The sequence below is a fragment of the Bison bison genome, unplaced genomic scaffold (assembly GCF_000754665.1).
Source record: "Bison bison bison isolate TAMUID 2011002044 unplaced genomic scaffold, Bison_UMD1.0 scf7180017864367, whole genome shotgun sequence".
Classification (NCBI taxonomy): domain Eukaryota; kingdom Metazoa; phylum Chordata; class Mammalia; order Artiodactyla; family Bovidae; genus Bison; species Bison bison.
The window spans coordinates 785,094-801,759 of record NW_011494939.1 but is presented as its reverse complement, the minus strand read 5'-3'; the positions used below and the strand labels follow the sequence as shown (position 1 = coordinate 801,759).

Genomic DNA, 16,666 nt, shown 5'->3' with positions numbered 1-16,666 from the left:
ATAAACACATGAAATATTCAGTTTATGCTACAATGTTAACATAACATATATTATTTTAAATTGCTTGAAAAATATCAATTGCATATTAGCAAGAATTCTTTAGCATGTGCTTTTGATTTCTTCAGCTTACCTCTCAAATTCTCTTGTCTTTGTGCATTCTTGGGCTCCTTTACTAATCACTATTAAGAAATCTTGTGTCAAAACAAACGGCACGCGCTCTCGTTTATAACCAAATTTTTTCTTCTTGTGATCCAAAAAGTGTCCAAAATCTATATGAAACAGCTTCCAAAAATAAGAAATTATGTTAGTTTGACAAATGCAGAAATACAATGTTCCAAATTAGTAAATTTAAGAATGTCAACATATTTAAAAAGAGGAAGCTATTACTTGTCCATCATCTTTAACCATGATATTACTATTGTGACGATCTCCAATTCCCAAAATGAAGGTGGCAACACAATATCCAGCACATGATCGTGTAAACAAATCGATGGCTGCATCATATCTACAAGGAAATAAGCATGCGTTAGTATGGAAGTACAGAATGATCCAGTCCAAACTGGGAAAACATGGGCAGAGTCTCTAGTGAAGTCTGTATTAAAACAATGAAAACAATCACTGACATTAGGGGAAGGAAGTAATTATGTTAAAAAATCTGATGAACTTTAGGATTCTGAAGTTATCAAAGGTTTCTAAGAAAAATTCTAAATATTCTCTGACCAAAGCATAATTCTTATAATGAAAAAATACTTAGTGTGTCATTAAAATAAAATTTTTGAATCATTTTAACAATGAATTGGGAGTAAAATTTTTCATTTTCATTTTTATTAATTTAATGTTAATTTAACATTAACTTCTAAAAAAAGAATAAGCATTAAGAAAAACAGATTTTAGATTCTTGGATTTCACCAAATTATAAACAATTCTGATCATTTAAATGCAGTAACCTCAAACATTTCAAAGGCTGAACACATCTTTTTCCAAAGTAGATACAATTTTTTCTTCTGGTCTAACTCGAAATATGTACCACCATTAAAAAATTTATCTATTGAAAACTTAGATTAACATAGAAGAAAAGGATAATAAACTCACATTTCCCCCTTGTTCTTGTCTTTGAGCCACTGATGGAGTGTGTGGCTGTTGAACTGCAGTGCACCTTTCAGGCCTCCTTTACACTGAATCTGCATTATAGTGTGAGAATTTCTCACCACCTCGATAAGTCCCACACAGTCACCGATTGACAGACATCCATAAGGTAACATTCTGAAAAAGGATCAAGATATTTGCAATTAGTTGATGAGATTTTAAAACAGCAAATATCTTTTTTTTTTTTTTTAATGTGAAGATCTAATTGGCTTCATTAGGAGATTCATGAATCAAGTGGCATTCCATCTAGCAAATAGAAGGGTGCTCCCCCAAATAGCAAGTATTTTAATGGGCTAATAAAGGAATATTCTATGTGCAAATTTATCAAGTGGGACCCTTACTCCTTTAATCTAGTTTTAATTTTCTTTTATTACAGAATGACAAACATTCCTAAAAAAATCCTCAAATTATCTGCCATCATTTACTGTAACCTTCAACTGTGAAAGCATTTAACTGTACTTAAGAAAAGCATGAAGATCAGTGTGGCAACTCAAAGTTTATAAACATTTATGACTTTAAAAATATGGGTGAACTTAAAGATGTTTAATGGACATATAAATGATACCTTAAGGTATCAGTTCTTAAGTTTTTAGTTTCAGGACTCCTTTGAACTCTTAAAAATCATCAAGGATACAAAAGAGCTTTTATTTATGTGGGTTATATCTACTGACACTAGAAATTAAAATTTAAAAATTTCAATATTTGTTAATTCATCTAAAGTAATATTTATATTTCTTTACATAAAAATACTTTTACAAAAGAAAAACCTTAAAAACCAAAACAAAAAACCCTTAGAAGAGTGATACTGTTTCTCATTTTTTCAAATTTCTTTAATGTCTGGCTTAATAGCACTGAGGTGGCTTCTCATGTATGCGTTTGTATTCAATCTTATGCAAAGTTTTAACTGAAGCATATGAAGAAAATCTGGCTTCACACAGGTATGTAGTTGGAAAAAGGAGTATCGTAGTAGTCTTTTCAGATAATTTTTCTTTTACACTGTTTTAAAACTTGATAAGTGATAGTTTCTCAAGTTGCAGTATGGAAAGTGAAACCGTATCAGTAAACTTTTCATACTCTGTAACATGAAGACCCACCCATTTGTTCATCTTGCCTCTGAATGGAACTTTTACCCATACATGACTTAATAATATCCTACATTGGTCATTTGGAAGATATTAGTTCACTCAGATATGGAGATCTTTCAAATTATGGTACTTTTTTTTATTATATCAACTGAAAAAAAAAATCACAGTTGCTAACATTGTCACTGATCTCATCAGAAAAATCTTTAATTTGGGGGAAGCTCACAGCAGTAGATACAAGGTCCTCAAAATTCTAATTTTTGCTTGAAAGCTCAAATTTGATCCTTGACAACAAATGCTGTCAGTTGTTTTCTCTGAAGAGTCTCATATTGTTCACACTCAAGAAATTGTTCATGTTCAAGAAAATGTCTGCCAATCATCCATGTCTGAATAACCACATTCTATTAGTTGTTCTTTAAGTCAAAATGATGTTCCAGGATAAAAGCAGTTAGTTTAGCTCACAGCTCAAATAACCAACCAATGCTTTTTCCTTGATGTAAGCATACTTTGATGTGAAGCAGAAGTGCTTTAGGGATACTTCCCATTCACCACATAGAATATAAAAAAGGACATGTAGTCTCAAGCACAGAGATGTGAGGATTTACAGAGACAATGAAAAAAGTATCTAATATGCTGTCACATAAGTACTAAAGTATGTTTTTTCTTGTTCTGTTGTTCTCATAGGCTACTTTCCATCTTTCCTTTACTTCTTAAATTCCTAAAAGAGTTTAACTTATTTTCACTTTCTCACTTAATTCCTTGTAGCCTAATTTCTGTGCCTACCATTTTACTGACTCTTCTTAAAACTAACCATGAATCATCAAATCCAAAGGCTTTTTCATAGTCCTTATGTTCTTAAACTCCTGAAGCAACTGATACTGTAAATTGTTTGTAATTCTCTCCCCTCGTCTGGGATCTGTGAATTACTTACTCTGGTCTTCCTACCCTTTTGATCATTTTTCTTCTGTGATCTTTCCTTCTATCTGTTCTGGTAAATACAGGAATTTCTTAAGGTGGTACTCCTGACCATTTTTCCTTATTTTAATTTTATTATTATTATTGAACATGCTCATAGTTACATAATGGGTTACATAATCCAATAAGGATTTTCTAAAGGGTTACATAATCCTATAAGGCTTATTATTAAAAAATTAAACTTTAAATTTACTTAAGTTAAAAGACATAATAACTTTCCAAAGATCCATCTACTTTTCAATAATATAGCTCGCTTAAATTCAGATGCTTTTTTGCAGTCACTAATTTGCAATTTGACTCAAGATTAAAGAGTTTATAAAGTTTTAGAATTAGGAAATTAATATCAAGAAAGAAACTTTCTTTTAAATTCTTAACTTCTGAATGAAAACTGGGGCCTTTTGTGTCTCATGTCTCCTATGCCCTGTTCCTAAATACAGGTGGCCCTCCACAACTGTGGGTTCTGGATACTTGGCTTCAGCGAACTGCAGATGGAAAATATTTGGGAGAAAATCCAGAAAGTTCCAAAAAGCAGAACTTGAATTTGCTACACACAGGCAACTATTTACACAGCCTTTAATGATACTAGGTATTGTAAGTAATCTAGAACTGACAAAGTATACAGGAGGATGTGCATAGCTTTTATGCAAATACTATGCTATTTTATATAGGGACTTGAGCATCTATGGACTCTGGAATCAGCAGGCGTCCGGGAACCAATCCACAGCAGATACCAAGGGAAGACTGTTAGTGACAGTATGGAGGCAACTGCAGTCTTTACCAGCTTATGAGAGACAGTTCTTCTAACTTAGCTGAATCTCATTAGCCATTCTGAGCCAAGGAAGAAGAGGACAAATGGAAAGTACCTCAGTGTACTCCACTAGTGTTAGTTATTACTCTATACATTTATTTATAGATATATGACTATATTCTTTCTAATTAATATATAGCTTACAATTAATATTTACTAACGGTTTACCTTTTCAGGATAACTTACAACATACATGTCGCCTTACTGGTTACCTACCGAAGATCAAGACCTTGATTTTGCCAGATATTTTCCATAATGCGAATAATCTGAAGGGTTAGCATATCTTGCCGTAAATCTGAAATTCAAATAATATGTACAGCACCACTTAATGCCACAAGCACAAATTTGAGTATCACATCATCACAATGTTTTTAAACAGAAAATATATAGAACTATATTTGCTCTTCAAAATAATCTGTAGAAGCAATAATCTGAGTTTTTAACCCATTTCTAAAGTATCTACATAAACACATCTGTATAACAATGTAGGATAAGTGGGCACGTATTTCACAAAAAAATTAAAATATATAAGTTACTTATTTTTCTGAATCCTTAAATTTGAATATGTTTATATTAAAATATTTGAATTAACAGAATTCAGAGCTGAAAGGTCATTTCCTAATGGAAACCTATCCATGATACATTTCAAATGTATATAGAATATAGGATATAAAAATATATTCCCCCACAGCCTATTCTCCAAATGAATTAGGACCTTCTTTTATGACTCCTTAGCAGACTATATCTACCAGGTTGTAGTTTTGTTTCTGTAGTTATTTGTTCAACGTCTCTCTTTTCCCTGCTAGACTATAAACTCTAAGAAGGCATGGATTCCGTTTTGTGTATTCTTACAACCTCAGGGCCTAGCATGTCAAATATTTATGGAGTGAATGGATATACATTTAAGCAAAATGATTTTCAGGCCTTCTGATTCTAAACCGAATACATCTTTTCATTTCAAGAATTATAAATACATATTCTAAAGGTTATGACATCTGCTTAATATCACATATTTTACCACATGCATATTCCTTAAATGGCTTTCAATAATCTTCATGGTTCATAAATATCCTGTGTATAAAAATATAGCTAAGTTCATGTATCATAAGTCCATTAATACTCTTACCATCCCCATTTTTAAAGATGATCTCATTGTTCTGAAAGAGTAATTCTGACATGATGTCTGGGTTCTCCCAATTCAACCACAGTGGCCTTTTTGCAGAAGACATAATTCGACACTCTTCAAGCCTTTAACAGAGTTGAAAATTTTACTTGGAACCTTAGCTTTGTTATTCTTTATAGTCTCAATTTATTTCAAAATACATACACTATATAGCTTTTTGAACTGTTATAGCAATTTTAAACTTTCTCCTCAGTTTTACGTATGAAATAATTTCTAAGGGCATATAAAGAAAAAATACATAACAAAAAGCTTAAAAACTTCTTCTACATAGAATATGTATTTTCCACAAATATAGGTATATAATCATTAGTTTTACAGATATTACATTCTGTTTCTTATCCAATGATATCACAAATTCTGGCCATAGAAAGTTTTAAATTCTATTGTTAAAGCAGTAAAAACTCATTCTGAATAAATGCAGTTCCGAACTTAAGAAAATATTATTACTCTTGTTTTACAGGGTAGGAAAAGGAAAGAGATGCATATATTATTGAATACAATTATTATGGACATTTTGACTTTTTTCAAGATTTTCTTCAGAGAAAGTATGTGTTTAAATATATCAATAAAACTGCCAATAAAGTTCCTTACCTGAGATTTCCCAGCTGATGAGCAGGGTTTAGAGGAGACAGAAAGCCCTGGAGAGCATCCATGAAATCTGGTCGCCGCATTTGCTCAACTAAAAACTTCATCTGTACCTGATAGATAAGCATAATCATGGTTAGAAATTGACTTGATAAAAGGTAAAACTAACTGCTAGTATCTTTTACGCATTGGAACCTCATCAGTGTGTAATTTTTGAATCCATATCCTGGACTGGCTGCATTCTAACTAGAAGGGTCTCTATAACACTCTATAACACAGAGCAGCACAACTCAGGCAGAGAGGTGAGAGTTACAGTACTGTGTACCTTCCTGTAAGAAGGTCCTGTATCCTGACAGAGGCTATGTTTTGGCTCTAGATCAAAGCACGGTCAACTATGGCTTGTAAGTCAGCCGCTGGTTTTTCTAAGTCACACTGCATTGGAACACAGTCACATCTATTCGTTTTGATAGTTGCTTTTACACTAGAATAGCAGAGTTGAGTAGTTAAAACAGACTGTGTGGCCTGCCAAGTCTAAAATATTTACTATCTGATTTTTTAAGAAAAAGTCTGCAGATCTTTCTTCTAGAGGAAAAACTATGGAGACATCATGTTAGCTTAGCTTAATAGTCTGACTTTTAAGCTTTTCAGAAAACACCACATTCTTTGTTCAGTAAAGAAGGTCTAGGGGATTGCTGGGAAAAGTCTCATGCTACTAAGTTCTAGTACATAGCTGGAAAGAAACATCCTTTTAAAATCACTTTTTTAGTCTACTTTATCACAGCCAACCAATCAATATGAAAACTTCAGTTTAGAAGAATACTTAAAATTACAAATTTAATATCTAATTTCTTTTTTCTTACCTTAGTTACAATATAATAAATTTTATTATTTCAAAGTAGTCTAATTTCCTCTCACTCACAATTCCAGCAGTAGAATCAGTACAATTATTTTCTAATAACCTATATTTGAACTTACATACTACAACTGCAATAAAATCAACTCAGTTACATACTGATATTTAGATTAATACACGAACTTTCTTTTAAAGTTGTTTCTTTTCAAGCAATATTGGTGATGATGTTGAAAAAATTTATTCACTACTACTAATTTACATTGTCCTTTGGGGACTGCCTAATAAACTGGAATGTTCTTTTTTTCATTCACTAGAACTGAGGAATAATCTCACTTTTTACTGTAGGTTGTGTTAGACTGAAAAATAGATAAGAAGGAAAAGTTATGAGAAACCTTTATATAACTGCAGATGACTTGAATGTGTGAACTATTCACTGTGTGACTGAGTCCACTTTAAACTTAGAAATACAGAAACTAAATTTCTTTTTGCTCATTTTCAGGGTCATTACTAATGGAAAAGAAATGACACAGAGTAAGGAAAAATCAATTTCAACACTTAGGGCTAAACAACAAGGTCCTAATGTATTGCATGGGGAACTATATTCAGTATGTTGTGATAAACCATAATGGAAAAGAATATTTAAAAGGGCTATATAAAAGAGAAAGGAATGTAAAGAGGAAGGAACTAATATTTACTGGGCACCTTCCATGTTCTAGGGACTATGATAGGTACTTTGTATATCTGGTTTAATTCTCACATCAACCCTATGAGGAGTGTATTAGTCCCATTTTATAGATGAGGAAAAACAAATCTCAAGAGACTAATGTGTCTAACATTATATTGCTTGGATCAAAATCTTAAACTGCCTAATTCTAAGGCATATATAATGGGCTCTCAAATAACCCTGCTCTACTGCAATGAAGGAGTCTCAAAAACACACTAAAGAGTCACATACCTTTTGTGTTTCATCCTTCTTCTCTTGTTTGAGAATGTCAGTCAAGTTAATGAGCTTTTCCATAGCCTCAACTTGCCTATTAAGGTGCTTCAGATACATCCCACATGCACGGCAATAGGACTCCAAAAGCAGGCCAAACCTCTGACTAACTGTTTTATTGTGCATCTCAGATCTAGAAGACCAGTGCAAGCCAACGAGAGAGCAAGAGAGGAAGGGAGGGAGGGAAAGAGGCAGAGAGGGAGGGAGAGAGAGAACTTAAATGAGTATACACAGAACCTTCTGTAGGAAAATAAGAAAACCCATTTTCTAAATTCAAAAAATGTTATATAATCATACTAACTAATTATAAAGCCTATCATTTAGGAGCAAAACAATTAAAGAGTTTCAGGTAGTTCCTGAAAATATAAATTTTTAAAAATCTAGAATTTTAGGTTTATTTCAACTACCTTTCATTTACTAGTCTTAGCACAAAATATATAAACATGAAAAAAGGAAATCAGGCAGAAAAATAATAAAACGAACAGGGAGGGAATGAAGAGCTCAGTGAACACTATTTAACTCTTCTTGACATATATGTCCCTTTTCTGTACTATGCTTGAATTTAAGTTATTTTAAACCTAGCTTCCAGATTCAATTTTTGATTTAATATTAAAAAAAAAAACATGTTAATTATAAACCTGTTTCTGAATTTATAAAAACGTGCATGGTTTATGACCTCTAACTTTGTGTATTAGATATATCAATTCTGTAAAATATTTTTGTTCTTAATTATCTTATTTTCTAGTAAGGTTTCATCATTATTGTTCTGAATTCCAAGGGAAGATTTTTTTGGGGGGGTGGTTAAGGAATATCTTAACCCACACATACAGTGAAATCAATTGCAACATTAATCTAGACATGGCAAACTTTACTTTTCTTAAAGTAGAATCAAAGTCTTTAAAAATATTTCAGCTCTCATTCCTGTATAAAATTTAGTTTTAATTTTACTGCTTATTTAATGTTAAAGAGAAAAAGCTGAGAAAGTTCATGGTACAATATACTTTCAGTATAGAAAACTCTTCTGGATAAACAAAAACAATAGTAGATAAGTAATACAGAAGTATACATTAATACATGTATACATTATACATTAGAATAAGTGATATTTATATAAAGAATTAAATGGAAAAATAATTTGACTTACTTTAAATGCCAAAAGAAAAAGTGACCGATCCTTTGATTAGTTAACGCTTTTTTGAGTAAAAATCTCACAAGCAGGTTATCCAAATACTGTTCATATTTTAGTACCTATGTCAGTAAAAACATACATAAAAACAAAGCTACATCAATCAGTGTAAGTTTCTTCATTGCTGAATTTAAAGAAAAAAATTTTTAGGAAGAAAATAGATACTCTTGATGATAAAACTGATTTTTACAAAAGTATAAAACCAGCTAATACAGCATTTTTTGCAAATTGCATGGATTTAAAATAAAACATTATTTTTATATTTTACATTATTTTACCTGTACTAGCTGAATTAGGTACTGAGAAAGTTTGTCATCTGTTAAATATTTTTCTAAGCACCGAACAGCAAAACCTCGAACCATAGGATCTGGGTAATTGCAGTCCAGAAGCTCCATAGCCTGTTCAGGCTTGATTGGAGGCCAATCTTTTACCAAGCAGTACATCTGTGTATGAGATAATAAATTATATTTAAAAAGCAAAAATAGTTGTGAATGAACCCTCTAAGACATTGTCTTAATTTCTCACTGTAAAATTAGATAAAAGCCCCCCTGATGAATTCAGTGCTTAAAATGTTTAATTCTAATTAATTTTTTCAGTGAAAGTTACGTAAACGGTATTTTTCTTTACTACACAGATCTTCCTTGACTTACAATGGGCTCATGTCTTGATAAGCTTATCATATGTTGAAAATAGCTCAATGCATTTAGCACATAATCTACTGAACATCATAGCTTAACTCAGACTACCTTAAACATTCTCAGAACACTTATATTAACCCACAGTTGGGCAAAACCATCTAACACAAAGCCTATTTTATTACGGCTGTATGGGTACCGACTAGTCATAAGGATACTGGTTGTTTACCCTCAGGATCACCTGGCTGCCTGAAGCTGTGGCTCACTACTGCTGCCCAGTATCAGGAGAGACTATTTTACCACATATTGCTAACCTGAGGAAAGATCAAAATACAAAATTTGAAATAGTTTCCACTGAATGCATATCACTTTCTCACTACTGTGAAGTCAAAAAATCTTAAGTTGAACTATGGTAAGTTGAGGACCATCTGTATTATCATTATTAATTAATTTAAAACACAGTCTATTTCATCTCTTACACTTATACAGATTTTCTGAGAGAAAACAATTTGAACGACATACCAAATTTGTGCAACAGTTATTCAGTAATTTCAAACATGCATTTACCTGAGCTACTTCATCTCTAGAGTTCCACTTAACAGACAGAAGCAATTTGGGTAGAATTTCGGGGATAGTTACACAATAGTGTCTATGTGGAAAAGACAAAATAAAAAACATTCTTACATGTTATCCAAAAGACCTAAATGTCTAAATTTTCAACTATGCGATCTCTAAGAAGTTCCAAACATTTTTAAAATTTCTTACCATGACTAGCCTTTCTTAAAATCAAAACAAATCTTTGTTTAACACTATAGCTGCACCTATATATCTTTAGAGACAGTTATAAATGGCATGGAAGACAAAAGGAAAATCCAAATGGAGGACAACTACTTAGGAAAAATTATAAATTTACAACATTCTTTACATAGTTTCTATTATTAATCATGAACCATGGGAAGAGTTCCCACTTCTACTGTGGTCAGTGGACAAAACTTACATTTAAATGAACTTTCTGCAGAAATGCACTGCAACTTTATTTAAATAAACCAGTGTACACTTACCAAGCTGTAGGGTAATTTCTTCAAACGTAAAAATAGGGCATTACATTGTTACTTTCAGGAAGCATAAGAAAATATGAAAAATGGAAGGAACTCTTAAAAATGGAAAATATCTAGGCCAACTAAATCAGAATTAAATGGGTCTAAAACTACAGGTACTTTTTGGGGGGGTGGATCTTAAATTTTATTTGAAAACAAAACCAAAAAACCAAATCTAAGAAAAGGTCATGTTACGGATTTAGAATTTTAAAAAAGCCTTTAATCTGTAAGTTTAGTACCAATGCACCATGATTTTCTAGAAATACTGATCTACATCCATAATTTAAAAAAGGATAAAGCTTATAATAAAAAAAGTATTAATTATGCTTTATTTACTCTAATAGGTAATGGCAGAAACATGGCAAGATCAAGCCAAAGTCAGTTCTTTCTTGTGAAATAGAAGAAACAGAGACTCTATCGTAACACTTACCTGTGGCTCCACAGAAAATCTTTCTCTTGCTCAGTGATTTCAGATAGAGGATCTCGTGTACAAATTGCTCGGAGCTGTTCTTTATCATTTTCTCTTAATTCATTGTCTCTAGCTAGTCTGTTACTCTGTAAAATAAAGTAATATCTTATATAATTTTCTTTGTCATATTTCCTAACCCTCTCCCTCGATTTATGAGTGATCTGCAAAAAAGGATTAACTTTCAATAAACTTTACATTGATTATTAACTGTTGAAAAAGTTTATTCTCATTATAAGACTTTATTTTCAGGGATAGGGGAGAACTAGTTTAAATTCTTTCATAACCCTTGCCTAAATATATCCTTATAATCACCGCAAGGCTTTCCAATTTCAAAAGTAAAAATAAGGGGAAAACAAGAAAAACAAACAAACACACACAACAACCCACTTTAAAATACTGCACGCTGAATTTTGGAAACTAAAATGAAAATACCATAACTTTTGGTGTAATTCCAAGATTCCAAGTAATGTATTTATTCCCTTTAAACACAAATATATAAGCCACATAATGAATAACTATGAACACATTAATATATGATGAAAAACACATGCCATTTAGGATGGATTATACTTATTCCTAATGGCTAAAGATGAAAGCAGACATCCATGCTACTTGGTTTTTATTTAAGAAGTCAAAGTGTCAGTCACTCAGTTGTGTCTGACTCTTTGGATCCTGTGGACTGTAGCCTTCCAGGCTCATCTGTCCACAGAATTCCCCAGGCAAGAATACTGGAGTAGGTAGCCATTTGTTTCTCCAGGGAACCTTCCTGACTCAGGGATTAAACCCAGGTCTTGTCTCCTGCACTGCAGGCAGATTCTTTTATCATTTGAGCCACCAGGGGAGCCCCTGGTTTTTATATATTTAAATATTGTTAATTTATCCAACAGCATAACAAAATATTACTGACACATATTCGCTCAACAAATGTTTACTACATGGATTGTGTAATTTGGTCCTATTCTTACTGCCTGGCTCAGAAAATAGTAAAACACCCTGTATTAACAGAGACTCTATTATAGTGGAAAATTAAATGAACAAATAAAGCTATTGGAGAGTCAACATAGACAGATGCTGTGAGTGATGTGACAGAGAAGCATGGGGTGGTTACTTTAGACTGAGTGTTCAGAAATGGCCTCTAAGAACATATTAATTTGTTATCCAAATGCCAAGAAAGAACCATCCACACTAAGACCAGGGAAAGATTACCGCAGAAGAAGGAAAGAGTCAAAGTGCCCCATGGACAGAAAGAGTTTGGTGAAGATCAGTGCATCTGAAGTCCAGTAGATGAGGGAGAGGACTGAAAGGAGGTCATAGTCACAGCATGTAAAATTTGCAGGTCAGGGTAAAAGGTTTGGATTTTACTTTTAGTGAAAGTTATTTATAGGATAAATACTGTTATTAATACTTGATTTATCTTTTATAATTTTATTATTCTGGCTGCTCTGGGACAAGTGGGAGACCAGGTAGGAAGCTACTGTAATAGTCTAGGTAAAAGAATAAATACTTAACCTTCAACTCATCAGAAAAAGAAGTCATTAACATTAATCATTTGGGTTCCAATGGACTCTTAGTTCTTTTACTTTTGTTTTTAAAATAAAATAATTTAGAGAAGAATAAAATATGGTAAACACAATTTAATAGACATCTTAATAAGAATTTAAACATAGTAAAACCCAATTTATAATCCAAAACGGGCAACATATGTTCAATGCAACAAACTTGCTAATCAACTGTCCTGTGTGAGCCTGAAACATATCCATCTTGTGAATACTGATTCCAGATTTCAAATACATATCTCCTAAGTTCTAGCTTATCATTACTTTTGGTTTTTCTTCTCATACTTGCATTTTCAAAATACAATACTTTTGAAAACTTTGATGACTCATAATTTTGTTGAAGAGAGGATAACCACCTTCTTTGCTTTTTAAGTGCAAAACATTTCTATTTTTTATACTTATAGATATCAGTCAGAATAATCAATCCAAGGAGTTAAAACTTTTCTACATTACTTTTTTCCTTCCAGTTATTTTTATACACAACTGTCTGTAGCATTTAGCTACTTACAAAGTAAATTTTGGTGCACAACATCATAAAAGTTAAAAAGCATACTGGAAAAGATGTGGTGTCCAGGTTTTTTTTATTTAAAAAATTTTTTTTGTGGTCCAGGTTCTTACTAAGACATATCGTGTGATAAAGTCATTCCTGCAGAATGACTAACTTGTGTTAGTCATTTTTTGTCCTTGGAGATACACTGTTCACTCACTGTCTCTTGAGTTTGAGAAAATTCATCTAGGATAGTGTCATCTGATGTTTCACTGAATATGATCAATTTTAACATCATCATTTAAGTCTGGAGTAGTGGTTCTCCAGTACTCTTAACTGGGGTGATTTTGTCCCATCTACCTCCCAGGAACCATTGATAGTGTTGGGACACATAACATTCATGATTGTTACAAGCTGTGGTGGTGATATTACTGACATCTAGTGTGTAGAGGCCAGGGATGCTACTAAACATCCTGTAATGAACAGGACAGTCCCTACAGCAAAGCAATTTTTGACACCAAATGTCATCAGTGTTAAGGCTGAGAAACTTTGCTTTAAAGCACTATTATCCATTTCTTTGCATTCACACTCTGATTTAATACTTGTGAAATATTTTTCTCTGTCAAGTTTTCTTCTCTTTGTCACTGTGAGTGGAAAGGGAAAAATTCTAAATTATTAACAGTGTTCAATGAAAGCCTAAAAACTAACAAAACAAAAAACTACAAAGATGGTGCTTGCAGACTTCTTTACACATCTGGAAAGATGATGGAAAACATTGAGCATTGCAATAAGACTGAAGGATGATGTAAAAGTGATGATTCACCTCACTATTGTATCATCCTTCTAGTTATTCTATTCTATATTCTTCTATATTTCCATATTATTTTAGCATAGTTGGAATTAATTAATGAATAATGATTAAATAGTAAAATATCTTAAGATACAAGAAAACTAAGAATCCCATTGTTGTATCTTAGATTTATGAAAGTTTTCAATAGATACAATGGTAATTGAAAGATAGAATCAGTTTTATTCTATTACAAAAATAAAGAGTTTTTCTTTGAAATAAAAAAAAAATTCTCTAGGAAGAAAACGTCATAAAATATCAATCCTTAAAAAACTTAGAACTGCTAAAAAAGGAAACTCAAAAGCTAAAATGGGCTGTGGCAAACTGAGTTCACTGACTAACATATGAATAAAATAGGAAATAAATGAGCTTTCAAGTATGTGACCTAATTCTGTAATTCAGTTAATTTTTAGGTATAACTAATGGGATAGAGTTATGGACATTTTATAGAAATGCTTAATTTCAAAATTAAGGAATCAAGCTTATTATCCTGTTTATCTAAGTTAGAATGGTTAAGAGTAAAAGACTTAATATTTATTTAACAGTGATACTGGATAACTTAAACTCCTTAAACCTTTTCTTTTCTGGTAAAATAAGAGTTAAAATAGCACCTACCCTCATTGAGACTACTTTTAAGATTAAATGAGGTAATATGTGAAAAGTAATTGGAATGGCATTTAGTACATATTAAGCACTTAATACATGTTAAATATATTCAAGGAATTAAACGTACAAAGTAGTGGTTACATTTTTCAAGCAAGAGAATCCCTTTTTTAATGTCAAAAAAGCTAATTGTACTTTTAGTAAATGACAGAATTCAGAAATGATTTTAAATTAATTTCTACTTAACAAAACATTTTGTACATAGCTTTGAAAGTACACAGCCAGGAAGATTACTATCACTATTATTATTATTCCATTTACAAAAATTTGATAAACTCCTTACTGCGAACACAACTATTAATAATAAAGTTAAACTAATAAAGTTTCTAAGTGTAGGATTCCAGACTGCCTCTGGGTGCACTATTACTGGGGGCAGGCATGTTTCAGGACCCACATTCATTGAATGGTCTATCTATAATCTTTAGGCCAAAGAAAAAGGTGACAAATTAGGAACCTGGGAAAAGAGACAGCAAAGAACAAAAATATTCTCTCAGTACTGACACTTTTGCCTTGAAAAATAAGGGAGAGTTTATGATCCTTGAACCCAGTTACATTCTGGTTCTAAAACTACAGCCAAGATCAGACAAACAGATCAATATTTAAACTCCATTTTATATATACTGTTTTCTAGCAGAGACTATGTTGTTATTATTGTTGTTTAGCTGCTAAGCCATGTCCAACTCCTTTGCAGCCCCATGGACTATAGCCCACCAGGCTCCTTTATCCATGGGATTTCCTAGGCAAGAAAACTGGAGTGAATTGCCATCTCCTTCTCCAGGGATCTTCCCAACCCAGAGATCGAACTTGCATCTCCTGCACTGGCATTTGAGTGCTTTACTACTGAGCAACCAGGGAAGTCCGGTATAGACTATTGTGATATGCTATTTCCTCTGCTTCTAGGCCCAGTTAACAACACACATACACCTTGGTTTCAAGTTCAAAGTTACTATCCCAGAGAGGTCTCTCCTGCGCCCAAGGTACACTATCCTTTCTCCCCAAACAGTTCGTTATTCTTGACACACTATTATTTCCTTTATGGCACTCAGCATAATTTGTAATCTTATATTTCTGCTTTTACCAGTCTCAGGCCTATTTTAACCAGCACACTGTATAAACAGTAGAGGTCTCTTTAGGTCACAAGTTTATTACCTGGTACCTACTGTGTCAAGGTCAAGTAGAAATGGAAACAATACATGGAAGAAATGTACAAGAAAGATCTTAATGAACCAGATAACTACAATGGTGTGATCTGTCACCCACAGCCAGACATTCTGGAGTGTGAAGTCAAGTGGACCTTATGAAGCACTGCGGTCAATAAAACTAGTGGACGGGATGGCCTTACAAATAGCTGTGAAAAGAAGAGAAGCAAAAGGCAAAGGAAAAAAGGAAAGATACACCCATTTGAATGCAGAGTTCCAAAGAATAGTAAGGAGAGATAAGAAAGCTTTCCTCAGTGATCAGTGCAAAGAAATAGAGGAAAACAACAGAATAGGAAAGATTAGAGATCTCTTCAAGAAAATTAGAGATACCAAGAGAACATGTCATGCAAAGATGGGCACAATAAAGGACAGAAATGGTAGGGACCTAAAAGAAGCAGAAGGAATACTAAGAAGAGGTGGCAAGAATACACAGAACTATACATAAAAGATCTTCACAACCCACATAATCATGATGGTGTGATCACTCACCTAGAGCCAGACATCCTGGAATGTGAAGTAAGTGGGCCTTAGGAAGCATCACTACAAACAAAGCTAGTGGAGGTGATGGAATTCCAGTTGAGCTTTTTCAAATCCTGAAAGATGATGCTGTGAAAGTGCTGCACTCAATTTGCCAGCAAATTTGGAAAACTCAGCAGTGGCCACAAGACTGGAAAAGGTCAGTTTTCATTCCAATCCCAAAGAAAGGCTATGCCAAAGAATGTTCAAACTACTGCACAATTGTACTCATCTCACATGCTAGTAAAGTAATGTTCAAAATTCTCCAAGCCAGGTTTCAACAGTATGTGAACTGTGAACTCCAGATGTTCAAGCTGGATTTAGAAAAGGCAGAGGAACCAGAGATCAAATTGCCAACATCTGTTGGATCATCGAAAAAGCAATA

The 16,666-nt window shown here is 32.8% G+C and overlaps 1 protein-coding gene across 3 annotated transcripts in view; it reads right to left on the bottom strand.

Moving 5' to 3' along the window:
- The window catches only part of PIK3CA (phosphatidylinositol-4,5-bisphosphate 3-kinase, catalytic subunit alpha), a 90,274-nt gene that overhangs the window by 6,781 nt on the left and 66,827 nt on the right, over positions 1-16,666 (bottom strand). For all 3 annotated transcript variants that reach the window (XM_010855613.1, XM_010855614.1, XM_010855615.1), the window contains 11 exons: positions 10,975-11,099; positions 10,015-10,096; positions 9,091-9,255; positions 8,771-8,874; positions 7,588-7,759; positions 5,786-5,892; positions 5,138-5,259; positions 4,228-4,306; positions 1,093-1,263; positions 388-505; positions 131-282 (listed from right to left, as the gene is read on the bottom strand). In XM_010855613.1, coding sequence (XP_010853915.1) covers positions 131-282; positions 388-505; positions 1,093-1,263; positions 4,228-4,306; positions 5,138-5,259; positions 5,786-5,892; positions 7,588-7,759; positions 8,771-8,874; positions 9,091-9,255; positions 10,015-10,096; positions 10,975-11,099 — 1,397 coding nt within the window. The remainder of the gene's footprint in view (positions 1-130; positions 283-387; positions 506-1,092; positions 1,264-4,227; positions 4,307-5,137; positions 5,260-5,785; positions 5,893-7,587; positions 7,760-8,770; positions 8,875-9,090; positions 9,256-10,014; positions 10,097-10,974; positions 11,100-16,666) is intronic.